This window comes from Scyliorhinus canicula, chromosome 4 (assembly GCF_902713615.1).
Source record: "Scyliorhinus canicula chromosome 4, sScyCan1.1, whole genome shotgun sequence".
Classification (NCBI taxonomy): Eukaryota; Metazoa; Chordata; class Chondrichthyes; order Carcharhiniformes; family Scyliorhinidae; genus Scyliorhinus; species Scyliorhinus canicula.
This window is the reverse complement of record NC_052149.1, coordinates 62,925,277-62,952,291: the sequence shown is the minus strand read 5'-3', so window position 1 is coordinate 62,952,291 and position 27,015 is coordinate 62,925,277. Positions and strand designations below refer to the sequence as shown.

General features: G+C 48.7%; 1 protein-coding gene across 3 annotated transcripts in view; it reads left to right on the top strand.

Moving 5' to 3' along the window:
- Positions 1-2,485: 2,485 nt before the first annotated feature.
- fggy (FGGY carbohydrate kinase domain containing) overlaps positions 2,486-27,015 on the top strand; it is a 435,125-nt gene continuing 410,595 nt past the window's right edge. For 2 of the 3 annotated variants that reach the window (XM_038794356.1, XM_038794353.1), the window contains exons 1-3: positions 2,486-2,834; positions 20,480-20,667; positions 22,151-22,262. In XM_038794356.1, coding sequence (XP_038650284.1) covers positions 20,491-20,667; positions 22,151-22,262 — 289 coding nt within the window. In that variant the 5' untranslated portion in view covers positions 2,486-2,834; positions 20,480-20,490. Of the gene's footprint in view, positions 2,835-4,415; positions 4,539-20,479; positions 20,668-22,150; positions 22,263-27,015 lie in introns of all 3 variants that reach the window. The other variant, XM_038794355.1, reaches the window with a different exon arrangement.

The window sequence follows — 27,015 nt, the reverse complement described above, 5'->3', positions numbered from 1 at the left end:
GTAGGATTAGAATAGCGGTTTTAATATACTCACAACAGAGCCAGCCTGTTAGCCATTGAACTTTCGGTGAACTGGCTGGCTGACCATGTGGCACTGATCTTTATACAGCAGCTCCAGGGGGAGGAGTCCTGGGTGGAGCCAAGGGAGAAGCCCAGTACAATTCTTGAGCATTCCCAGAGCTACTCCCCCTGGTGGTCAGGTAGTGCAACCGCACTTACAATATAGACACATGTATATACAGATTATAATCCGGTGTGAATCACATTCACCACAGTATTAGCTGTTGATATTGGTGCTTGTGCTCAGAAGTCTCATGATGAATTGTGATAATAAGCAGGAAGCCCAGCTTTGGCTCATGTTCATTAACTATGCCAAAATTGTTATCACTGTCCAGTATTGTGCTTAATGAGTGATAGAACCATCAATTCACTAGACACGTGCTTTAAGATATGAACAGCGGTTTTAATCTACTTACAACAGAGCCAGCCTGTTCCGCGTTGAACTGAACGACTGGCTCTGAGCATTGGTATTTATACAGCAGTCCAGGGGGAGGAGTCGTGGGCGGAGCCAAGGGTGGAGCCCTGTACAAACCCCTAAGCATTCCCAGCGCTACTCCCCCTAGTGGTCAGGCAACACAACTGCGCTTACAAATGCATGGTCTCATGTATATACAATACAGTGTGAATTACGGAGTTACATTCACCACAATGAGAGATACTTATAGACTTTGGTTTACCCAAACATCTTGTGTGGCTAGTACAAAAACTATACAGAAATGCTCTGTTTTAATCCAGGGCCTCAGAGGGGAACTCCCCGCTGAAGCTGAATTTAGTCCCTTTCCTGCACCGAGGAGCTCCACTCACTGGACCTCCTCAGTGCAGGAAGAAAACATGACGTCATTTTTAAATGACACCTCGATCGCGACCACCAAACTCTCCAAAGCCCCAACTCACTGATAAGGGGTTCCTTGGGGCCCCCTGCACCCAAATGGGCAAGGCACCCCCCTCCCCCTGTCCCGATCCCTGCAGTGGGAATAATGCTTGGCCGGCATCACCAACCTAACACTGCCCTTACCAGTTGGTGCAATCCAGGCAGCTTGGCAGTGCCAGGCTGGCAGCCATGTAGCACTGTCAAGTTGTCCATACATCCCTTTCCGAACAAAGGTTTTTAAAAATGTTTTCTTATAGCAAATACGTGTTTTTCGAACAGTTTCCCCCTTAAAAATTCACAATATTTAATTCACAATAGTTCAACATTTGTAACAGTCAGGAATTCAAAGTGTCGCTAAGTACATTGAGATAGATAAAGATAGTCTAGTATGGATATTGGAAACAAAGCTGTGACAATCGTGTCCTGGCAAAAATTGAAGTAGAAATTGAGGATAAAAACAGAAGAGGAAGATTGAAACATTGGAAGGGTGGATAACTTGAGACGTGGACTAAAGGTGACTTGAAGAAAGGCAGAGAAGAAACAAACAATATCAGGAAGCAAGACAAGGCCTCACCAAGTCTATGGTGACCATGAATGAATGATTGATTGAGATGTCACTATTTAAAAGAACATTAAACAAATCCTGAGTGAGGAAAGGCTATTTAGCTCATGAGGCCAGCTTTGCATGATTGTTTCATCATGAAATTTTCTGTCACTACAACTTTTTATCTTTTTGTTCGTGGGACACAGGTGATGCTGGCAAATCTGCATTAATTGCCCATTCTTAGTTACCCCAGGACTTGGTGGTTGACATTCTTGAGCAACTGTAGTCTTTGGTGATGTTGCTTCCACAGTGGTTTATATAGGGATTCCCCATATATTGCCTTAGTAACATGATCGAGTTGTGATTTATATCCAAGTTGAGGTGGGGGGGGGGGGGGGGGTAAGTTACTTGGATAGGAAATTGGGTCGAGGGGATACTGAGTTCCCATATATTGTCAATCCTGACTGCCTCAGTGTCGAGGATGTGGAAAAGAGTGGTGACATTGAAGAAAAGTGATTGAGTCAGTCCACTCGACTTTCTCGACTTCCTCTTAAACAAAATCAAGCAGGGTTGTTGTATCTCTACCATCCTAAATTCACCTTCTCAACAAATATTGATTTATTTTTGACTGGAAGGTTCTATTTACTCAAGCTGAGTAGCTTTTCTGGGAAATGATTCTGCATACCCACTGTCCTATGAGAAATAAAATAGTTTTAAAATCTCTAACCTTGCCCAAGGATGGTGGATGATGTCGAGTGAGTGGCTTTAGACAAGAAAACGCCAACCGTTGGTCTTTGTTTGGATGGGAAATGTTTTTTTTTGGTTTAAAAAAAAGTTAAACTTTCATAATTTCAGTTTCATATAATATTTTGTTTAGACAGTATGTTGAACAAAAAAATGCTCCCCCTTCAGTCCCTTCAAAAGTCAGCCACCTGACAAATTGGAATATTGGCAATTGAATTTGCTACATTCTAGAATTTGGGGCAGAAGATACTAAATGGTGAGCAAGCGGCAGTTTATTTGAACGGTTGCAGATACAAAGTGGAGATCCAAGTGGACCGACTGAGGAAATTAAAACAAGCTGACCTAAAGAAAGAAAACCAGAACGTTTAAAATTATAGGCATTCAGTGAAAAGAAAGACAGAAAATAAACAGACAGCTATGGTTCAGTGAATTTATCCAGTGACTAGCTGAGTCATACGGACCAGAAGATTTCTCCTCCAACCTGTGTCCATCTTAGCCAGGATATTGTGTGGAGTGTCTTAAAGCTGGCCTTGGTGTCACCAGGTGAGAGAGGATAAACCCAGCCAGGCTTTACACTACTGATCGCAGCTGGAAATTGCGCATTCATGATTATCAGGTGAGGATCAGACTAGCCACCAGAGTAACATACCAAGCGTGAATTTCCTGTCAAGATTCTCATGCATGAAAAATAGTCATTTGGCAAGGGACTGATGTTTGAACAGCATCCGCATGTGCGTCAGTAAGAATTTAGCACTTTCGAGAGCAGCACGGTGGCACAGTGGTTAGCATTGCTGCCTCACGGCGGTGAGGTCCAAGGTTCAATCCTGGCTCTGGGTCACTGTCCGTGTGGAGTTTGCACATTCTCCCCGTGTTTGCGTGGGTTTTGTCCCCACAACCCAAAGATGTGCAGGCTAGGTGGATTGGACATGCTACATTGACCCTTAACTGGAAAAAATGAATTGAGTAAGTACACAAAATTTATAATAAAAAAAGTCAGAACTTTCAGCAGGGGAAGTGGCGGGAAGGAAAAGATTGGGAGAAGCTGGAAAAAAGGGCACATATAAAATTAATGGCAAAAATATTCACTGAGAGGAATAGTAAGAGTTCTGAATCAAAAAGCCATCATGATAGAGTTTAACGATTAAATGGAAAAGAAAATACAAATATTGAAGGAGAAGTAAACTGAAGTAGGACTATAAAAGAGTAGATTGAACATAAATTATCAGAAACAAAATGAGACAATGGCCTGTGAGTCCCACAGGAGCTGTTCCTCCTTGTCCATGTTTGCGTGGACCAGCATTAATTGCCGCCCGGCTTGGGTCTCCCTGGGGAGGCTGATAGATGCTGGGAGCCAATTATATCTGGCGTCAGCACAGTTAAGTGGGTTATTCAACTCACTTAGCCATGCGAGACTCGGGCCCGCCCATTGTGGGCGGCACCCAGATCACAACGTTTCGGGAGATCTGGTTAGATCTCGTGAAGCGCATCGGCTGTCGGGAAGCCCGGTGGGAGACCTCTCCTGGCATCTACCGGCCGCATCGGCTTTGATTCCGGTGAAATTCGGCTGGTAGTACGACCCTTAGTCATTCTTTTGGCTTTGGAGTTTTCCTCTCGGGTCTAGACCACATTTAGAAATGTTTTCAGCAGTGGGGAGCTGAGCTTGCTGGTAAGACTGGCTCCTTAGAGATGGGGCTGCCATTTTGAAAGTGTGCCCCTATCTCTCTAAGTGAATTTGAGAGTCCCCCACAAACCCCACCCAAAGTGAAAGTCACCCCCCTCACGCACATGGGCATTACCCCCTGCCCCAAGTGAGGACACCCTGCTATGGGATCGATGAGGCTGCCCCTTTTCAAGCCTCCTAGCCCCCCTTTTCACCACCCCCTTTCAGGACACTAACCCTTTACCCCACCCAATCTTCAGGAGGCCCTTTCATACTCGCCCTTCACCCACCCACCATACCCCCTCGTCCCATCTTGCGTGGGCATGAGACACGGGGAGATCATATGTTAAACTCTAAGGCTATACAACATTTTATTCTATTGCTAAAATTTGAATGTACTTAAGAACAGCAATAGTAAATTGGAAAATTAGGTAAAAGCATCGGAGTGCTGATGGTGTGAAAATTTCTGTCCTGGGGATATGGGTACCTGTGGTGCCAGAAGATTTGAATTTTGACACTTTGTTTTGTGCATTTTAGAGCCAATACAGTTCTGCTTTTTATTCTGCCTTTCAAGCAAAAACTATTTTCTCCTGGTAACGTTAGGAATATTTAAAGTATGGAAATAAAACCTACCTGTATTGACTGCAATACAACTTTCTGGTAAGTTAAATTAAATAGGTTAAATCCTCCTGTTAAAGTAATGCATTAAGGACTGCCGTTCCAACAAACATGTCAAACATGCATCTGCTATTAACTGCAGCAGTAATTTCTGGCGCATGTTAAGGTTTATTTTCTTTTACGGAACATAAAAATTATTGCACTCTATAATGATGATTACCTTCCCTCCCCATTATAAGGTCAGAAGTGGGGATGTTCGCTGATGATTACACAATGTTCAGCACCATTCACAATTCCTCAGATACTAAAGCAGTCTGTGCCCATGTATAGCAAGACCTGGATAATATCCAGGCTTGGGCTGACAAATGGCAAGTAATATTCACAAGATAAAAGTGCCAAACCATGACCATCTCTAACAGATGGTGTCAGATGGGAAGCCCAAGCTTTGGCCGCCACCATGTCATATTGCCATTGGTGGCAACGTTGATGGCATGGTTGCCGACTGGGAAACCAGCTGAGCCACTTAATTGTCCAATTAAGAGCCACTTCACACCTCCTCAGGAACTTTGCTCAAGTTTAGAGAGCTCGTACCATGTGGGGGAATCACCAGCTGAAACCTGGAGCCTTCCAGCAGGCTCTGGGGCATGAAACTCACTTTTATTGGCACTCCAGGGCCCACAGAGTGGGTGGTGCTCAACAGCCGCCACCACACCTGTGGTGGTATGGATATGAGCACTGCCATTGGTGCAGAGCACTGGCTTCCCATTGGCTCCGGCTGGTCATGTGCCTCTCATCCGATTGGTTGGGACTACTCATGTGACTGCTCTCCAATTGGTCGAGAGGCAAGTAGGCCCCGCCTCTGAGGCGGGGTTTAAGTACCCAGAGTTCCCGGCGGTCGGTCATTCTCTGTAGTCGACCACCGGGCTAACAACTAGCTGATTAAAGCCACAGTTCGGATCCTAAATGTGTCTTGATTCGAATTGATGGTACATCAATTTACACTGGCAGGCATGTTTTAATAGCTACCTGACGACTGCAGCCGGCAAGCCCACCAAGGAGCAGAAACTCCACATCCTCCACTCATGCGTGGGCACATCGGTCTACGCAATGATCGAAGACGAAGGTGATTTTGATGCGGCCATGGAGATTCTCAAAGGACATTTTCTCCGGCCGGTCAACGAAGTTTACGCACGGCATTTCCTGACGACCAGACAACAGTTCCCTGGTGAGTCCCTCGATGAGTTTTACCAGGCCCTCGCAGCTCTAGGGAGAACGTGCGCATGTCTCCAAGTTTCGGCGACGGAGCACATGGAACTTCTAATCAGAGACGCTTACGTTGCTGGCATGCAGTCTCCTTCTATCCGCCAATGATTGTTAGAAAAGAACACCCTCAGCCGAGTTGAGGCACGGACTCTTGCAACCTCCCTGGAGGTTGCTGGCCTGAACGCCCGCGCATACGTCCCCGGCCGCGCAACAACCCCTGGACTTCATGGCATGCGCACCCCCATCCTCCGTGGACCCCGACCTCCCCCAAGCCTGCGCTCTGGGTCGCTCCGATAAACTAGCGGGGCCCCGTTGCTATTTCTGTGGCCTCTCAAAGCACCCGCGCTGCCCGGCCTGCTCTGCTCTGTGTAAGAGCTGCGGGAAGAAGGGCCACTACGCGGTGGTCTGCCAGACCAAGTTGGTCGCTGCTGCCCCGCGCAGCGACCGCGGATCGCCCCCCCCCCCCCCGGGGCCCACCCAGGGCCCCATGCCGCGCACCAACCTCTCCAGCCCACCTCTCGGCTCCCGCAATGGCCCTACGGTCCTCCCGACCCGCGCCCCCAGCTGCCCCGACCGGCTCGTGGACGCCGCTGACACTGCCCCCAGCCGCCACGAGGCTCCCACGTGCGCCGCCATCTTGGGCCCCGGACGCCATTTGCGGGCCATGGGTGCCACCATCTTGGGGCCCCGGCTCCACGTGAAAGTCCTGGGTGCCGCCATCTTGGGACCCCGACTCCACGTGCGGGTCCTGGGCGCCGCCATCTTGGGCCAACTCGGAAGGCCCTGCAAGCGACTACTCTGCCACTGAAGAGGATCTGGAACTCTCACCACGACTGGCTTTCATCAAGCTCGACCAGTCGCGACCACGCACGCTCGCCAAGACTACAACGACGGTGCAGCTCAACGGACACAAAACAAGGTGCCTGCTGGACTCCGGGAGCACGGAAAGTTTTGTCCACCCCGACATGGTAAGATGCTGCGCGCTCACCATCCACCCAGTTAAACATAAAATTGAATTGGCCTCAGGTTCGCATTCCGTCCATATCACCGGGTGCTGCATAGCGGACCTCACAGTCCAGGGGAGGGTTTTCAAAAATTTCAAACTACTTATTCTCCCCCGCCTATGCGCTCCGGCACTCTTGGGCCTGGACTTCCAGTGTAACCTGCAGAGCTTGACCTTTCAATTCGGCGCCCCTATTCCTCCTCTTACTGTTTGCAGCCTCGCGTCCCTCAAAGTGGACCCCCCTTCCTTGTTTGCTAATCTCACCCCAGATTGTAAACCTGTCGCCACTCGGAGCAGATGCTACAGTGCCCAGGACCGGACCTTCATCGGGTCCGAGGTCCAGAGGCTCCTTAAGGTAGGAGTGATCGAGGCCAGCAACAGTCCCTGGCGAGCCCAAGTGCTGGTAGTTCAGACTGGGGAGAAAAACCGGATGGTCATCGATTACAGTCAGACCATCAACAGGTTTACGCAGCTGGACGCGTATCCTCTCCCCCGTATGTCCGACCTGGTTAACAGGATCGCGAAGTTCAAAGTCTTCTCCACGGTGGACCTTAAGTCCGCCTACCACCAGCATCCCTATTCGCGCGAGTGACCGAAAGTACACCGCGTTTGAGGCAGATGGGCGCCCCTACCACTTCCTCAGGGTTCCATTCGGTGTCACAAATGGAGTCTCGGTCTTCCAACGGGAGATGGACCGAATGGTTAACAAAAATTCCTCCGAACCGCAAAACTCCTTAATTTAACTCACAATAAGGATAAGTGCGTGTTTAGCACTGACCGTCTAGCCATCCTTGGCTATGTAGTGCGTAATGGAGTGATAGGCCCCGATCCCGAACGCATGCGCCCCCTGATGGAATTCCCTCTCCCCAACTCCCTCAAATCCCTCAAACGCTGCCTGGGCTTCTTCTCATACTACGCCCAGTGGATCCCCAACTACGCCGACAAAGCCCGCCCCCGCATCCAGTCCACCTCCTTTCCCCTGTCGATGGAGGCCCGCCAGGCCTTTAGCCGCATCAAAGTGGATATCGCAAAGGCCACGATGCAGGCTATAAGAACATAAAGAACTAGGAGCAGGAGTAGGCCATCTGGCCCCTCGAGCCTGCTCCGCCATTCAATTAGATCATGGCTGATCTTTTGTGGACTCAGCTCCACTTTCCGGTCCGAACACCATAACCCTTAATCCCTTTATTCTTCAAAAAACTATCTATCTTTACCTTAAAAACATTTAATGAAGGAGCCTCAACTGCTTCACTGGGCAAGGAATTCCATAGATTCACAACCGTTTGGGTGAAGAAGTTCCTCCTAAACTCAGTCCTAAATCTACTTCCCCTTATTTTGAGGCTATGTCCCCTAGTTCTGCTGTCACCCGCCAGTGGAAACAACATGCCCGCATCTATCCTATCTATTCCCTTCATAATTTTAAATGTTTCTGTAAGATCCCCCCTCATCCTTCTAAATTCCAACGAGTACAGTCCCAGTCTGCTCAACCTCTCCTCATAATCCAACCCCTTCAGCTCTGGGATTAACCTAGTGAATCTCCTCTGCACACTATCAACTATCAACGAGTCCCTCCCATTCTAGGTCGAGAGCGACGCGTCTGACGTAGCTCTGGCGGCCACCCTGAACCAAGCGGGCAGACCCGTGGCCTTTTTCTCACGAAACCTCCACGCTTCCGAAATCCGCCATTCCTCGGTGGAAAAGGAGGCACAGGCCATAGTCAAAGCTGTGCGATACTGGAGACACTATCTGGCCGGCAGGAGGTTTACCCTCCTCACAGAACAACGGTTAGTAGCTTTCATGTTCGACAATGCACAGAGGGGCAAGATCAAGAACGACAAGATCTTGTGGTGGCGGATCGAGTTGTCCATGTACAACTACGATATCTTGTATCGTCCTGGGAAGCTCAATGAGCCTTCCGATACCCTATCCCGCGGTACCTGCGCCAGCGCGCAGATTGACCGCCTCCGCTCCCTCCACACGGACCTCTGCAATCCAGGGGTCACCCGTTTCTACCATTTTATTGAGACCTGCAACCTGACCTACTCCGTCGAGGAAGTCAGGACTGTCACTAGCGGCTGCCATGTCTGCGCCGAGTGCAAACCGCACGTTTACCGCCCCGAACGAGCGCATCTGATCAAGGCATCCCGCCCCTTTGAACGTCTCAGTATAGACTTCAAGGGTCCCCTCCCCTCCAACAACCGTAACACGTATTTCTTGAGTGTTATCGACGAATACTCTCGATTCCCTTTCGCCATTCCCTGTCCCGACATGACCACAACAACCATCATAAAGGCCCTCCTATCCATCTTCTCCCTGTTCGGTTACCCCGCGTACATCCACAGCGACCGGGGGTCCTCTTTTATGAGTGACGAACTGCGTCAGTTCCTGCTCAGCAGGGTATAGCCTCTAGCAGGACGACCAGTTATAACCCCGGGGTAACGGTCAGGTCAAGCGGGAGAATGGCACAATTTGGAAGACCATCCTGCTGGCCCTACGGTCTAGAGATCTCCCTATTCTCCGTTGGCAAGAAGTCATTCCCGACGCCCTGCATTCAATCCGGTCTCTCCTCTGTACTACCACTAATCAAACATCTCATGAACGTCTTCTTGTTTTCCCCAGGAAGTCTTCCTCAGGATCCCCTCTCCTGACCTGCCTGGCCACCCCCGGGCCCATCTTGCTCCGGAAGCATGTGCGGGTGCACAAGTCCGACCCGTTGGTTGAGCGAGTCCAGTTATTCCACGCCAACCCGCAATATGCGTACGTGGAGTATCCCGACGGTCAGCAGGATACGGTTTCGTTCCGGGACCTGGCACCCGCCGGCGTGCGGCCTTCTTCCCCTACACCAACACCTCCCCCCAACCCCAATTCTCCCCCGCGCCCCCACGACCCAGTGCACATGCCCCCTGTCCCCCGATTACAGCGTCTCCACCACCGGCCCGGGGTACAGAGACACATCTACGACCGACCCTCCCGGAGGCAAGGACAACCATTGGCCCAACGTCACCGGCTCCACTGCGACGGTCCTCTAGAACACCACGGGCACCCGACAGGCTGATCATCTCCATCTGATGCGGCAATGGGACTTTTTTTGGACATTTTGTGTTATTCTGTTGTTATTAGTAGTAGTAGTATTGTTATGCCATTTTTTTGGGACATTTTTGTGTTATTCTGTTGTTATTAGTAGTAGTAGTATTGTTTTGCCACGGGCCAGTGGGCAGCTCACCCCTATCGATTTTCGCTGCTCATACCACCAATCCTCGGACCCACCCCCCCCCCCCCTCTCCCACTTACCCCCCCCCCCTTCTTTCTCCACAAGGGGTGAATGTAGTGGTATGGATATGAGCACTGCCATTGGTGCAGAGCACTGGCTTCCCATTGGCTCTGGCTGGTCATGTGCCTCTCATCCGATTGGTTGGGACTAGTCATGTGACTGCTCTCCAATTGGTCGAGAGGCAAGTAGGCCCCACCTCTGAGGCGGGGTATAAGTACCCACAGTTCCCAGCGGTCGGTCATTCTCTGTAGTCGACCACCGGGCTAACAACTAGCTGATTAAAGCCACAGTTCAGATCCTAAATGTGTCTTGAGTCGAATTGATGGTACAACAACACCTCGATGAATGAGGCCTGCTGCCTGGTCCCAGCAACCCCCAACCCAATTCATCTGTCTTTGATAACACCATGTCATTGATATTCCCTCCCTCTAAAGCTGCATTAGTGGTGCTGCTGATGCTGCCAAACTGCTGGTCCTCTGATTGGGCTCCACTTCATTTGATGGCTGCTTCAGCTGTAGCCTCTTAATTGACTGCTGCCCGCAACATGCTGCCAAGGGTTCTATTGTGGCTTGACGTGGGGATAGCTCCCACTTTCAGCCCCGGCAACGGGACTTCATTTTCAAAGAGAATATTGACTGCATACACTTTCTTGGAAGTGTCTGAGGAACTAAATGTTCTGCTTAGCTGCGGTCTGGGATGCAAGCTATTATGCTATTGTTACTTATTAATATAATTCCTTATATTTTCCCTTGGATATCTTCAGCTTATTGTAGGTGATAATAAAGAGAGCATTTCCGAGCGTCCATAAACAAACTGAGAGGTTATGGAACATAACCAGGAACTGTTACTGACACACAAACAATCAAATTCCTTCCTCCATGTAGCACACTGGAGCAAAAATCAAAATATGGGAAGTTAAGTTTAATTAAATTAAGGAGAGTTCATTGCCATTGATATTTAACCCTTCATTTCTTTTTTTAAATAAACTTAGAGTACCCAATTCATTTTTTCCAATTAAAGGGCAATTTAGTGTGGCCAATCCACCTACTCTGCACATCTTTGGGTTGTGGGGGCGAAACCCACTCAACCATGGGGAGAATGTGCAAACTCCTCACGGACAGTGACCCAGAGCCGGAATCTAACCTGGGATCTCGGCGCCCTGAGACTGCAGTGCTGCCACTGCACCACCGTACTGCCCTATAACCCTTCATTTCTAAACATGGATAATACTACCAGCACTGTGACACATAAGCTCAATAAATGGTTATTGTATTCATACGGACAAACATCTGTAACTCAAAGAAGTAGCTGTAGCTGGTATAGAGAGAAATAAACCTCTATAAGGCAACACCAGCATGCCCCCATGTATTCTCTTGAGACAGATTACATATTGTCATCTTAACAGCCTCATAAAACTGACTAAAAACATACTTGAATCTCAAAAAATATTTGCTCACCTCAAAACTTTGCTGTTGCAACTAATAATGGCCATTCAAATGAGCTTATCTGGCAACTGATCTGATCAGCTCTGACAGGCCTCCATTTGTGCCTTAAGATTGATTTGATTGATATGTAATAGTCTGCGTCAGGGGCAGGCCTAAGCTTTCCTTGTGGGGACTGGAGGAGTACTCGTGCACTTTCTTGTCCCACATTTAGTCCTGATCCTCCTGCCCCCACTTCACTTGGTGGGAAAGCTACTGCGGCTTCTCGCTCAGGCCGTTGCACAAAAATTGGTGTTCAGCCCCAATGATGCCATCGGAACCGAACATTCAGATGTGAAAAAAGAGCACCAACAGGTTTTGGCCAGCTGCACCAACATGTGTGACCAGGAAACCACACAATAAATTTTTGTTGTTTATGATTGTGGAATACAGAATTTAGGATAGTTTTTACATCAACTGCCAACAAAATTCATGGCCTGAAACTCACTGTCCTCTTTTCACATGAGCAAAATAACAGAAAAGGCCTTTCAGATCAGCAATCATATTCTTTCCAGCAGACCATTGTATGGTTTAAGTCATAGCAACACTCTCCACCCTTATACTAAAATCATTATTTTTTTCTATGCAGTATAATTTAACTCATAGCACTAAAGCTAAAAAAAATCATTCATGCGCGATGACGGGCTCTTTTCTGAAAGAGGGAACGGAACCTTCCCAAATATATACTTATTTTCACAACTTGGCTGCAGGACATTTTGCATTATCATTAATTTCTAATTAATTGTGTGTTCGTTTGTTCCACTACCATGATCTATCTACCTTTGTATGTTTACATTATTAGTGTACATAACTTACTGGACAGTGTAGAGATGCAATCTGCATATGGTAGTCACCAAGGTTGCTGCAAAGACCAAGGGAAAGAATAGCGCATGTGCCCCAGTACTGCAAAGGATGAGGCTGCAGCTCAGTTCTGCTGAAAAGGACTTGGTGAGGAGGTGCGATGGTAGGTTTGTTATGGAGCCCGACTTCACTGTCAAGGAGCATGGAGGAATGGGGCACCAACTTGGTACAGAGCTTTGCGCAGAACCAGGAACTCGCCCTTTACAGCGTGGAAATGATGGCCAACTCCATGAGAACACTTGTGGACTTGTGATGACTTATGACTTGGAAGCAGGAAGCAGTAGAGTAAATTCTTTAAAATGTCTGTGGAATCTGTAATTGATTTTAAATGATTTTAAATTGGTTTGAAATTATTAAATTAGAAAGGCATCAATTGCACCTCTCTTGGATAATAAATACTGGGCCATGTGATCTGGCCACCTTTGACCTGGAAGCACCATATGAAGGAAGATGCAGACAACATATCACCATACATAAAGTAGATCTGTAGATATAATGGAGAGCTATAAGCAGAGCAGCTAGAGGGTGAAGGCCATCTGTGCACAGATGCAAACACAGAGGCCTGAGTTTTCAGAATCTGGAGAGCTTCTCTATCATTGCGAAAATGGCAGAGGAGGCCAAGATTCAGCAGTCCATTCCCAAACATGGCACTTAATATTTTTTGCGGGGCAGCAATGGGGATGGGTCGGTGCATGCACACTCACCTTTGAAGCACCTTCCATGACCCGTGACCTCTACCACCTTAAAGGACAAGGGCATAATATCGTCACCTGCAAGTTCCTCTCCAAGTCTAACATCATCCTGAACTGGGACTATATCATTGTTCTTTCACTGTTGCTGGGTCAACATCCTGGCCTGAAAATAGCACTGTGTGTGTGTACCACACATGGGCTGCAGTGGCTCAAGGAGGTGACTCACCACCACCTTCTCAAGGGGAACTAGGAATGTGCAATTAAAATGCTGGTCCAGCTACAAATGCCCATCTCCCATGAAAGAATAAAAAATAGATCCTTGGTGGGTCAGGCTTCCTGTTGAGAAGCCCCATCCTCATTCCTCTGTGAAAAACATCTCTCACCTGTTGCCTCTGCTCCATTTGCACTTCATGCTGCAGCCCAAGAGAAACTGCAACAATATCGTCAAAGACTGGGAGCAAGTTCTACTCCGAGGCCTTTCAAATCTACACCGCACTTTTAAAATGTCCAGGACCACACCCTTCTGATTGAAAAAGTGCCTGTTAACTCCTCCAAAATCCATAGTGCGCTATTTCCACCAACTATGCAGCAGCAAAAGAAAGTTAACAGCACCTCACCAGAAAGTTGAATGGCGATGCCTTTAAATAGCACTAGTTGGGGATAGGTCCTCAGCCATATTCAGCTGTGGATGTGTAAGAAAGGGCATTACATGATCCACAAGGTGCAGCATGATTACTCTGCATACTTCTAGAACAGGCATGGGACCGTGTTCCCTTTAATCTCTGTTTACTGTGTGCAGCCAATTTCTTGCACTGCTCAGTCCCTTTAAGATCGGTACACAGCCGCACAAGCATGCAGCTTAAAGGGAATATTGCATGAGCACCTACAATGGTAGCAGACCCCTTGTCATGTTCATTGTTTCTTGGCTCCCATATTGCCAAAATGAGCTAAATACAGCTTTAAGGTCTTAAGTCTGAGGAAGATCTTTGATATACTGTGACCTTTCTCTAGTGCATCATATTCTTATTCAGGCAGGACGCCAATCATTGTAACCTGACTCTAAATATGCCATTCTCTTTTTAAAAAAAATAATTTTTATTGAGATTTTCAAAAACATATCCAAAAACAGAAAATAACAACAAGAAAACAATATTAACAACAACAAAAAGAAAAACACACTAACCCCCAAAACCAACCCCCCCCCCCCCCCCCCCCCCCGCCAGTAACTACAAAAAGGAGAAATAGATAAACACCCGGCATATCCAATAAACACATATACACATTTCTCCCTTCCCCCGAAACAAACCCCCCCCCCAGGCTGCTGTTGCTGCCGGCCTATTTTCCTACCGTTCTGCCAGGAAGTCAAGGAAAGGCTGCCACCGCCTAAAGAACTCCTGTACTAATCCCTTCAGGGCAAATTTCACCTTCTCCAACTTGATGAACCCCGCCATATCATTAATCCAGGCCTCCAGGCTTGGGGGCCTTGCATCCTTCCACTGAAGCAAGATCCTCCGCCGGGCTACTAGGGACGCAAAGGCCAGAACACTGGCCTCTTTCGCCTCCTGCACTCCCGGCTCCACTGCAACCCCAAAAATTGTGAGTCCCCAGCCTGGCTTGACCCTGGATCCTACCACCCTCTACACCGTCCTTGCTACCCCCTTCCAAAACTCCCCCAGCTCTGGGCATGCCCAGAACATATGGGCTTGGTTCGCTGGGCTCCCCGAGCACCTAGCACACCTGTCTTCGCCCCCGAAAAACCTACTCATCCTCGTCCCAGTCATGTGGGCCCTGTGCAGCACCTTGAACTGTATGAGGCTAAGCCTCGCACAGGAAGAGGAGGAATTCACTCTTTCCAGGGCATCCGCCCACGTCCCTTCCTCAATCTCCTCACCCAGCTCCTCCTCCCATTTACCCTTCAGCTCCTCCACCGAGGCCTCATCCACCTCCTGCATGATGTGGTACACGTCCGAAATCCTCCCTCCTCCAACCCACACCCCCGAGAGCACCCTGTCCCGTACCCCACGTGGGGGCAGCAGAGGGAACCCCTCCACCTGCCGCCTGGCAAACGCATGTACCTAAACATGTTCTCCGGGGGGAGCCCAAACTTCCCCTCTAACTCACCCAGGCTCGCGAACCTCCCATCCACAAACAGGTCCCTCAACCTCCTAATACCTACCCTGTGCCAGCCCAGAAACCCGCCATCGATGCTCCCTGGAACAAACCGGTGGTTCCCCCGTATCGGGGACTCCATCGAGCCCCCCACCTCCCCCCTATGCCGTCTCCATTGCCCCCAAATTTTGAGGGTAGCCGCCACCACCGGGCTCGTGGTATACCTCGTTGGAGGGAGCGGCAACGGCGCCGTTACCAGCGCCTCCAGGCTCGTGTCCACGCAGGACGCCATCTCCATCCTCTTCCATGCTGCCCCTGCCCCGTCCATTACCCACTTACGCACCATCAGTAGTCCAGTAGTACCCACAGAGGTTGGGCAACGCCAGCCCCCCCCCCCCCCGCCCCCCTTATCCCTGCCCCCCTCCAAAAACACCCTTCTCACCCTCGGAGTCCCATGCCCCCGTACAAATCCCATAATACTCCTATTGACCCTCCTAATAAAGGCCTTTGGGATAAGGATGGGGAGGCACTGGACCAGGAACAAAAACCTTGGGAGCACCGTCATCTTGACGGACTGCACCCTGCCCGCCATCGACAGCGGCAACATGTCCCATCTTTTGAACTCCTCCTCCATTTTCTCCACCAGCCTAGTGAGGTTAAGCTTGTGAAGGGCCCCCCAGCTCCTAGCCACCTGGACTCCCAGGTACCGAAAGTTCGTCCCCGCCCTTTTCAGCGGGAGCCTACCAATCTCCTCCTCTTGATCCCCCGGGTGCACGACGAACAGCTCACTCTTACCCAGGTTGAACTTGTACCCAGAAAAGCCCCCAAATTCCCTAAGGATCTGCATCACCTCCGGTATTCCCCCTACTGGGTCCGCCACATAAAGCAACAAGTCATCTGCGTATAGTGACACTCGGTGCTCCACCCCACCCCGCACCAGACCCCTCCAATTCCTTGACTCCCTCAACGCCATGGCCAGGGGCTCAATTGCCAACGCAAAGAGCAAAGGGGACAGGGGACACCCCTGCCTCGTGCCCCGGTACAACCGAAAGTACTCTGATCTCCTCCTATTCGTGGCTACGCTCGTCATCGGGGCCTCATATAACAGCCTCACCCAACTGACAAACCCCTCCCCGAACCCAAACCTTTCCAGCACCTCCCACAAGTACTCCCACTCAACCCTATCAAAGGCCTTCTCCGCGTCTAATGCTACCACTATCTCCGCCTCCCCTTCTACCGCCGGCATCATTATAACATTCAGAAGCCTATGTATATTGGTGTTCAGCTGCCTTCCCTTCCCAAACCCTGTCTGGTCCTCATGAATGACCCCCGGCACACAGTCCTCTATCCTTTTTGGCCAAGATCTTCGCCAACAGCTTGGCATCCACATTTAACACGAGATCGGCCTATATGATCCACACTGTAGGGGGTCCTTGTCCCGTTTAAGGATCAAGGAAATCAGCGCCCGTGACATGGTCGGAGGCAAAGCCCCCCCCCCCCCCCCCCCCCCCCCCCCCGCCTCGTTAAAGGCCCTAACCAACAGGGGGCCCAACAGGTCTGCATACATTTAGTAAAATTCAACCGGAAACCCATCCGGCCCCGGCGCCTTCCCCGACTGCATGCTGCCTATCCCTTTGACCAGCTCCTCCAGCTCAATCGGCTCCCCCAGCCCCTCCACCTGTCCCTCATCCACCTTCGGAAATCTCAGCCTACCCAAAAAGCGCCCCATTCCCCCCCCCCCCCCCCCCCCCCCCCCCCACCCCACCGGGGGCTCGGACCGGTACAGTTCCCCATAAAAGTCCGTGAAGACCCCATTAATGTCCACCCCCCTTTGCACCACATTGCCTCTCCTATCTGTCACTCCCACCAATCTCCCTGGCCGCGTCTCGTTTATGTAGCTGATGCGCCAGCATCCTACTCGCCTTCCCCCCATATTCGTACACCGCTCCCTGTGCCTTCCTCCACTGAGCTTCCGCCTTTCCGGTGGTCAGCAAGTTGAACTTGGCCTGAAGGTTACGTCGCTCCCCCAACAGTCCCTCCTCCAGAGCCTCCGCGTATCTCCTGTCCACCCTCACCATCTCCCCCACCAACCTCTCCCTCTCTCTTTGCTCTCCCCTCTCCCAATGGGCTCGGATGGAAATCAATTCCCCTCTAATCACCGCCTTCAATGCCTCCCAAACCGTCCCCACCCGCACCTCCCCATTATCACTGGCCTCTAAATACCTCTTGATACACCCCCGAACCTGCCAGCTCAAGGTCCACCCAGTGCGGGGCATGATCCGAAATGACTATGGCCGAATACTCGGCATCCTTCACCCTCGAAATCAGCCCCCTGCTCAGGACAAAAAAATCGATCCGGGAATAGGCTTTATGCATGTGGGAAAAAAATGAATACTCCCTGGCCCTCGGCCTCGCGAACCTCCAAGGATCCACCCCTCCCATCTGGTTCATAAACTCCCTCAACACCTTAGCCGCCGTGGGCCTCCTGCCTGTCCTGGACATGGATCGATCCAATGGGGGATCCAGCACTGTGTTAAAGTCCCCCCCCCCCCCCCCCAGTATCAGGCTCCCCGTCTCTAGATCCGGAATGCGGCCCAGTATATGCCGCATAAAACCCGCATCGTCCCAATTTGGGGCATAGACATTCACCAGTACCACCCGCTCCCCTTGCAACTTTCCGCTCACCATCACATACCTCCCGCCACTGGCCACTGTCAGCCACCACCTTTGACGCCTCAAACGACACCCTTTTTCCCACCAAAATCGCCACCCCCCGATTTTTTGCGTCCAGCCCCGAATGAAACACCTACCCAGCCCTTCCTCGGTCTAACCTGGTCCGCCATCTTCAGGTGCGTCTCCTGGAGCACACGTCCGCCTTCAGCCCCTTCAGGTGCGTAAACACCCTGGCCCATTTGACCGGCCCATTCAGCCCCCTCACATTCCAAGTTATCAGCCGGATCAGAGGGCTCCCTGCCCCCCTCCCCTGCCGACTAGCCATAACCCGTCCCCTGCCCGCCCCAGGCCAGTGCCCTCCGCTTGTCCCGTTCCCCACGGCGGCAAACCCCCACCCCGGCCCCTCTGCATACTCCAGCTCCTTCCTGGCCATTTCAGCAGCAACCCGGTACCCCCCCATTCTCCCCCCCCCCCCCCCCCCCCCCCCCCCCCCCAAGGCTAGGACCCCTCCCAGCCGCGTTACTCCCTCCGTAGCACTCTTCTGCTGTTCCCGGCGGCTCCCGCCACACCTCCGATCCCCCCCCCCCAACGTGGGGCTACTCCTCCTCCCCCAGACCCATCAGCAGACCCTCCTCCTTCCCCTCCCGCTCTTGCGCGGGAAAAAAGCCCGCACTTCTCAGCTCCGACCCCGCCCCCATCCACCCTCAGGGCGGGAAACAGAAGAAAAGCCCGCGCTTTCCCTCTGCCCGACCCCGCCCACGCAAAAAAGACAGCACCCCACCCGCCCAAGAACCAACACACAACCAGCTTAAAACAGCATAAAAGAGCATAAAACAGAGACCCTTCCCATCAAAAGTTAACACAGTTATTTACAAACCCCCGACCCTCAGTCAGAGTCCAACGTCTTGGCCTGCACAAAGGCCCACGCCTCCTCCGGGGACTCAAAATAAAAGTGCCGGTCCTTGAAAGTGACCCACAGACGCGCCGGCTGTAACATGCCAAACTTCTCATTCTTTCTGTGGAGCACCGCCTTCGTCCGGTTGAACCCGGCCCTCCGCTTAGCCACCTCCGCACTCCAGTCCTGGTAGATCCGCACTACCGTGTTCTCCCACTTGCTGCTCCGTTCCTTCTTGGCCCACCTAAGCACACACTCTCGGTCAGCGAACCGGTGGAACCGCACCAGCACCGCCCGTGGCGGCTCATTCGGCTTGGGCCTCCTGGCCAGTATTCTGTGGGCCCCCTCCAGCTCCAGGGGCCCCTGGAAGGACCCAGCTCCCATCAGCGAGTTCAACAAAACGACCACATAGGCTCCCAGGTCTGACCCCTCCAGCCCCTCCGAGGCCAGGATCCGCAAATCTTTCCGCCTCGACCGGTTCTCCATCTCCTCGAACCGCTCCTGCCACTTCTTATGGAGCGCCTCATGCATCTCCACCTTTACCGCGAAGGCCACGGCCTCATCCTCTCTTTCGGAGGCTTGTTGTCGGAGCTCCCGGATCTCCACCCCCTGGACTGCCTGCGTCGCCATCAGCTTGTCTGCATTCACCTTCAGTGAGTCTAGCAGCTCCACTTTAAGCTCCTGAAAACATCGCTGGAGAGTCTCCTGCTGCACCTGCGCCCACTGCCTCCATTCCTCGAGGCCTCCGCCGGCCGCCATCTTGATTCTCTTCCCCCTCTTTTTCTTCCGCGCTGCCACCGCTATTTTGCTGGCCCCACTCCTGGTCAAGACCATAGACCACTGGGGATCTGCTGCAGACACCTTCCCACGTCTGGAACCGTCGAGCAAGTACCACTGGGGGCCCTTAAAAGAGCCCAAAAGTCCGTTCCTGGCGGGAGCTGCCGAACGTGCGGCTTAGCTCCGCATAGCCGCAACCGGAAGTGAATATGCCATTCTCAAATAACGTTTATTCTTAATTATAATAATAGATCCTCGAAACTCATTGGTGACAGCTTCAGAACCGCTAGATATTTTCAGTGAGCGGTTAATAATCTTGCATCAACCCTGCAACAGATGAGCATGTATTCATTGTACTTATTTTACATTTCGTGAAGGATGAATACCTAGCAGCAGTAGACCATTGTATCACTAAATTAAAGAAATAGAATTCGGGGTTAGCCCATATGAAAGAAATTGGTGGTGCAAATTACTAGTTTAAATTGCTGTTCATGGATTGAATAAAAACTGCTATAATACGAGCCATTTTTATAGTTTTTGATCTTGATTTGTGTAGACTGTTGCAATAACTTTGGATTTTGGTCAAAATCATCCATAAAATAAATTTTTCATCTTCTGCAACTTCCTTACAGAAGTGAGATGTGGGTCAAGTGATCTGCTCGGTATTAAGACACTCTCAGTCATTTAAGTGTTTTTGTTAATAGATAGAACATCATGAATAATTCATATTGAACATTAAAACAACGTTAAGTGATTTTTTTTGCTGTATGAATAAAGTATGCTGTGTGGAACGCTGGAATAAATTTCAATTAAGTCAGAAGCAACAAAGGTGATGTGAGTTGCTGGAACATTTCTTCGTAACTTTCTTACAGATGAGCTGTCAGATCCTCCTTTGTGACTTTAATAAATGATTCAATATTTTTTACTTCCAATTGAGTATCCTTTGTTTAATTCACAGATTGACCTAACATGAAGTACTACATGGGGATTGACGTGGGGACTGCAAGTGTACGAGCAGCACTTGTAGACCATCATGGCAAAGTGCTCGTTCAGGCTGAACAACCGATCCAAATTTGGAAACCACAGCCTGACTACTATGAGCAGTCTTCTGCTGATATCTGGGCAGCGTGCTGTACTGTTTCAAAGGTATAATTATAAGAAGATTTGCGTGACAATATTGAACAAAACAACTATTCACAAACCATGCTGTATTTCTGTAACACAGGAATACTGTACCTTTTCTGCGACTGGCGTTTCTGTCAAGTACAAAGAGCTACAGTTTAAGCCAGTGAAATGTAACAGAGTTTTCTGTCAACTCTCATTGTATTTATAAAGATTAATGGAAATATTGCAACAATAATCATACTCCTTATGCCATTTGGCTTGAGGATTGTGATTACAAATGCAGCATTTCTATCGTGCTCTTAGTGAACAACTGGCAGTTTCCTCCATAAAACCAATATTTCCTGGCATGCGATAGTGGGCCATTATGATATTTGTTCTAGATGGACTGATGAGCCACTGGCAAATATCACTGTTGTGGTTGGAAAAGGAAGTGCCAATAGCAGCAGACACAGTTATTTAGTTGAAGAAATTTCTGCAACTGCCTGATATTTTTTCCTGTGCTGCACTTCTACATTATATTTAACTGTTTTTCAACAGCTTGAAATAGACTCTATGACCAAGAATAAGCTGTTTACTCTGACAAAGGAGGCCCAATACTATCGTGGCCACCACACTCCATGATCATATGGTGGCATGTGATATATTTCAGTAGCTTGCATGTGAAGCAAAAGTTCTCTGTTATTATTCTGGAATCAGGCTACTGTTTATTTTAATAATTTTTTCCCCTCAATTTAGGGGCAATTTAGCGTGGCCAATCCACCTCTTGCACATCTTTGGGTTGTGGGGGTGAGACCCATGCCGACACGGGGAGAATGTGCAACCTCCACATGGACAGTGACCCAGAGCTAGGATCAAACTTGAGTCCTTAGCACTGTGATGCAGCAGTGCTAACCACTGTGCCACCGAGCCGCCCCATGCTACTGTTTTAGCTAGATATTGGGCAATAAAGGTGCCCTTTGGATTATCAAAAACCCAAAGTTTGCCTCCAGAAGTGACTGTGCTACTGAACTGCAGAGAACATCAAGTGCAAAAACCTGAAAATTGAGTGGCATTTTCAATCTTTGTTTTACTTTTGTGGGGAAGTGATAAGCAGAGACCAGATGGTTTTCCATTTGAGATATTTTATAATTTCCACACCTTCATTCTGATACCTGCTACCGGTATCAGAATGATATTGGTGGTGGCCAATACAATGTTTCTTGCCCTTGAGAGTGGATAGTATATGAAGTGAAGAAACTATGAAGGAAAAGGGGAGAAAATATTACAAATGAAGCAGTCTTACATTGAAACTGCACATCTTTGTGACTTGTACCCCTCCCCCCCCCCCCCCCCCCCCCCCCCCCCCAAAGCTTGATTTAGACATCAGCGTAGACTGAGCTGAGAGGTAAAATAGGAAGTGGGTGGGAACAAGAGGGAACATCTGCTCAGTAAAATGCAGGTTATAATCATAAGATACAAATGAGTACCTAATTTTTATTACTGCATATTTTCCTTTATCTTGCAGAGAATAGGTCAGGCAGCTAATCTGTGCTATCTCCGAGGAATTGGATTTGATGCTACCTGTTCCCTAGTTGTGCTTGATGAAAAATTTGAGCCTCTAGCAGTTAATGCAGAAGGTAAGTTTCCCATTACTTCCATTCGCATATAAAGTAAAACATGTCTACCTGTTCTGCATTCAATCACTTCATGACTGAAGCATTTTTAAAGTTTTGCAACAGTAATTGGGTTAATGCTACATGACAATGTCATGTAATCGAATATAATATTATTTATGCCCACCTAAACCTTAGGTTGGTAACCCACCGTTGGAACCATTTGAAAAAAACTGAAACAGTGCAAAGTTTTTAGCCTTGGAATGTAAGCTGAAGAGCATCCGAGCTTGATGTAACTGAAAGAAACCAAAGGTAGTGCTATGGGAAAAAAATGCAATTGAGGATTACTTAGAAAAAATGTTATTACAACTCAATTCGTTGAAGAGATTGCACGGATCAGCATCACATTCCTTGAAAGGATTAAAAAAGTCAAGACGACCCACCAGAATCTGTTCTACCATTTCAAAGTACGGGAAAACCGCCTGTCTTTTTTCATCAAAGGTGGGAGGTATTCAAAGGAAGACAAAGTCCAATACAAGACCAACTAAAGATCATACGTGTCCCTTGTACAGCCTAGCAACCATACTTAAAATATGAGGTAAACATGAAGCTAAACGAAGTAGATAACACAAATGCCGGGAACAGAGGAGAAATCCAGAAAGCAACAATGGGACACAGAAATTATTGAGCTTCAAAAAAGGGATTACATGGTAAACGTAGAGGTCCCATCGATCCTGTTTTGCTGAACATGACAGAGAAGATTACTGGAAAATAGAAGCTGAAGTATGGGGGAGTGGTTAGCACTGCTGGCTAATGGCCAGAGATTGACTAGGTTGGGATTGATCTCGCTGGAGTTCAGAAGAATGAAGGGGGATCTCATAGAGACTTATAAAATTCTAACAGGACTAGACAGGGTGGATGCAGGGAAGATGTTACCAATGCTGGGTGTGTCCAGAACCAGTGGTCACAGTCTGAGGATTCTGGGTAAACCATTTCGGACAGAGATAAGGACATATTTCTTCACACAAAGAGTGGTGAGCCTGTGGAATTCATTGCCACAGGAGGTAGTAGGTGCTAAAACTTAGAATATATTCAAGAGGCGGCTGGATATAGCACTTGGGGAGAATGGGATCAAAGGCTATGGGGAGAAAGCAGCATTAGGCTATTGAGTTGGATGATCAGCCATGATCGTGATGAATGGTGGAGTAGGCTTGAACGGCCTAAAGGCCTCCTCCTGCTCCTATCTTCTATATATCTATGTATCTATGTATCTATGGATGGCGCTAAGGACCCGGATTTGATCCTGACCCCAGGTCACTGTCCATGTGGAGTTTGAAGAGGAGAGGAGCCAGAATCCTCAGAGTGTGAGAGAGAGAGCAGGGTGGCAGCAAGGAGCAGCATCAATCCAAGAAAAGAGCAAAGCTCTGTGGTATCTCCTGGGGCTGGGGCCAGTTTGATGGTTCTCACCTTCTTGGCGACCTGGTGCAGACTGTTTTGGTCTGTCTGATACCTCAAATAGCAACTTAGTTAGCGTGAAACATACACTTCGCATGGCGCAGATGGACCCCATTCTCAGAAAAGCGCTTCAACACAACTTCGAGGTTCTGTAAATGCTCCTTGTCCATGGTTCCTGTGATGAACACATTGTCTAAATACATTGCACCGTGTGGCAATCTGCGCAGGATGTGCATCATGATGCGCGGGAAGACTGCGCATGCCGAGGATACTCTGAACAGCACCCGGGTATACTCATAAAGACCCTTGTGTGAATTGACTGTGACATACTTCAGTGAGGACTTATTGAGCCTCATCTGTAGCCGTGTTCACCGTCCATTTATAATCGCCACAGAGGCGGTTCGTCTTGACCAACTTCATGACTGTGACCACGGGCGGCGCCCAATCGGCAAAGCACACAGGTCTAATGATGCACAAGTGATGAAGTTTGGTTTTGACGTTCTCCACTAAAGCGTAGGGAACCAGGTGGGCACAAAAATATCGGGGCTGGACCTCTGGGTCCACCTGGATCTTGGCCACGGCCCCTTTAATTGTACCCAAGCCAGGCTGATAAGCTTTGGGTAACTTGCTCAGAACCTCACACCACCAGATTCCATTTGGAGGATATGCTGTCAATCCAACTGCAGCTTGTGTAGCCAATTGCGGCCCAACAGATTGGGGCCACTACCTTTCATGACAATGAGGACAAGTCGAGCTGATTGGTGCCCATAAACTACTGGAGCAAGCGTCATTCCCACAATATTCAGTTGTTCCTCAGTGTGTGTGGACAAACGAGCTGCCATGTCATCTAAAGTCAAAGTGTGCGCACCCCATTTAATAAGATCAAAGGTGCTCTGTGCCACCATAGAAACGCCAGCTCCTGTATCCTCATCGCCCATTTAATAAGGACTCAGGAGCCCACACCGAGTAAAACAAAGAACTTTGATTTATTTGCATTAACGGTATATACAGATCTACCCTGTCTCTCTGGTCAGTGCCTTACTGGCCGACCTTTTATACAATGCCAAACGGAGTTCCTCCGCTTCTCAGCGGGGAGTTCACACTCCATGAAAACCACGGGGAAGATAATATTTGCCACCCTTTAAGTCCTGGCGGGATATTACCAATGCCACCAACTGAGCTCTGCTGCTCAACTGGTTATAGATCAGCTCGGAATGGGGAGGCTCCATTTGCTTTTTGGTCCACAGATGGTTTTGGTGGCCTGGAAGAAGCTGTGCATGTCATGCCAGGCCGCATAGCGTTGGATTCCATTGGACTTGTCTACTCTCCAGACACTCTTGACGACACGCCTCTGAGCCTCGGATTTCAATGGTAAGTATTCTTTTCATTCCTGCTGTGATGTGGGTTATTTTGACGTGTAATAAAGGCTTGGTGTTTCTCATCAAGAGGTTTGCATATCTCTTTATCATTTTTGTTGAACCAGTCTTGGTGCCTGTGAGGTTTTAAACTGATGCATTCTCTTGGACTGCAGATTTTATCTTGTCCAAAGTCCTTCCATCTGCCCAGCCTCCATGGATACCCACCTTCATCTCAAAGCAATATCATGTCGCTTTCTTATAATCACTTTCAAAATTTGATCTGATTGGGTAGAATATTCTCTTCTGGGAAGGCATTTGGTGCCAGGTTGATGTACGAGTCTTGATTTCGAGATTGAAGATTTTTCAGAAGAGGCCAATACCTCAGAAAGTACACCATTATAGAATTAATGCAGAAAAGATATTCACACTTCAGTGGGACAAAGAAGGCAGATAAAAACAAAAACTACTGGATATACTCAGGTTAGGCAGATACTGTGTAGAATGAAATCGAGAGACTATGCACATGGTCAAGCTTCATGGGCTGCAGGAAACAGGGTGTTTCGAAGTCTGCCAACTCTGCACGGGCCACCGCTCGGTACAAAGTCAAAATATACTCAAACATAAAGAGAAAGATTTCCTTGTTGCTTTTTAAAGGAATTTTTGCACCAGAGGGAGGAAGTGTAGATCGAGAAGCCGAGATCCAAAAAATGGCAGGAAAAACGGGCACCATGGACTTGTTTGACGAGGATTATGAAACATGGAATTCATATGAAGAATGAACCAATTGTTTTTAATAGCTAATCAGACACCGGAGGACCTGAAGGTCACCACATTTCTCAGCTCAGTTGGCTGTAAAATGTTTATGTTGCTACAGAATCATGTTCACCCAGCAAAACCAGGAGACAAGTCCTTCAGTGAATTAATGAAAAGTTTAGAGGGACATTTCTCTCCTGAACTGTTATTGATTAGAGGAAGGTTTTCACTGCCATATTCAGGAAGGCAATGAAACCATTTTACAGTTTGTGGTGTCTTTAAGAAGATTAGCTATATATTGTGAATTTGGTACAACACTTGATGATACATTTCGAGACAGGTTGGTTTGTGAGTTACACAGTGAAGCAATTCAGAGGAAGCTGCTTACTGTAAGTGATTTAAGCACGAAAATTGCTGTGGAGGTTGTGGTGTCAATGAAGCTTGCAATGAGAGAAACTTCACAGATAGGGGCTGGAGCGAAGATCCACAAAATGGATACCTCAAGAAACTAGGGTGCAAAGGTGCAACCATATCACTGTTGTACACAGGCTGGACATTCAGTGGGGGAATGCTGGAGTAAATCAAATACATGCAAGAACTGTGGCAAGCAGGGCCATATTGCTAAGGCATGTCGGGCTCAGAAAATTTCTCCTTCACCAAGATAGTATAAGAAGCTCAATACAAGTGAACAATCTAGTCATGTCTACAAATTAGTGAACAAAGCTCGTGATCATGCAAAAGACAGCAAAGCTGAGCTACTGCAAGAGCTAAAGCTAGGCGCTTTTTCAATACGGGGCGATCAATGTTTTTGTTCATATCCAAAACTTGAAGGCCATGAAATTAAAATGGAAGTGGATACGGGCACAGCAGTATCATTAATACCGGAGACAATTTATCATCAAAGAACTGAGGCATCTGCCTTTAAAACTGTCAAATGTGATCCTAAGGACATACACTGAAGAGGTTTTACCAATCGAAGGATGCATTATGGTGAACGTAGAAGTAAACAGGCAGATGGCAAAGATGCCTCTTCACATTGTCCGTGGAAATTTTCCTGCTCTATTTGGCAGAACATAGTTGGCGAAGATTAGGCTTTACTGGAGAACAGCCAATCAATTAGTGGATTCAAAGAGCAACTTGGAACAACTTCTGAAGAAGTATAAGAAGGTGTTTGAAGACTCACTAGGCTCTAAGACTGGAATTGAAGTACA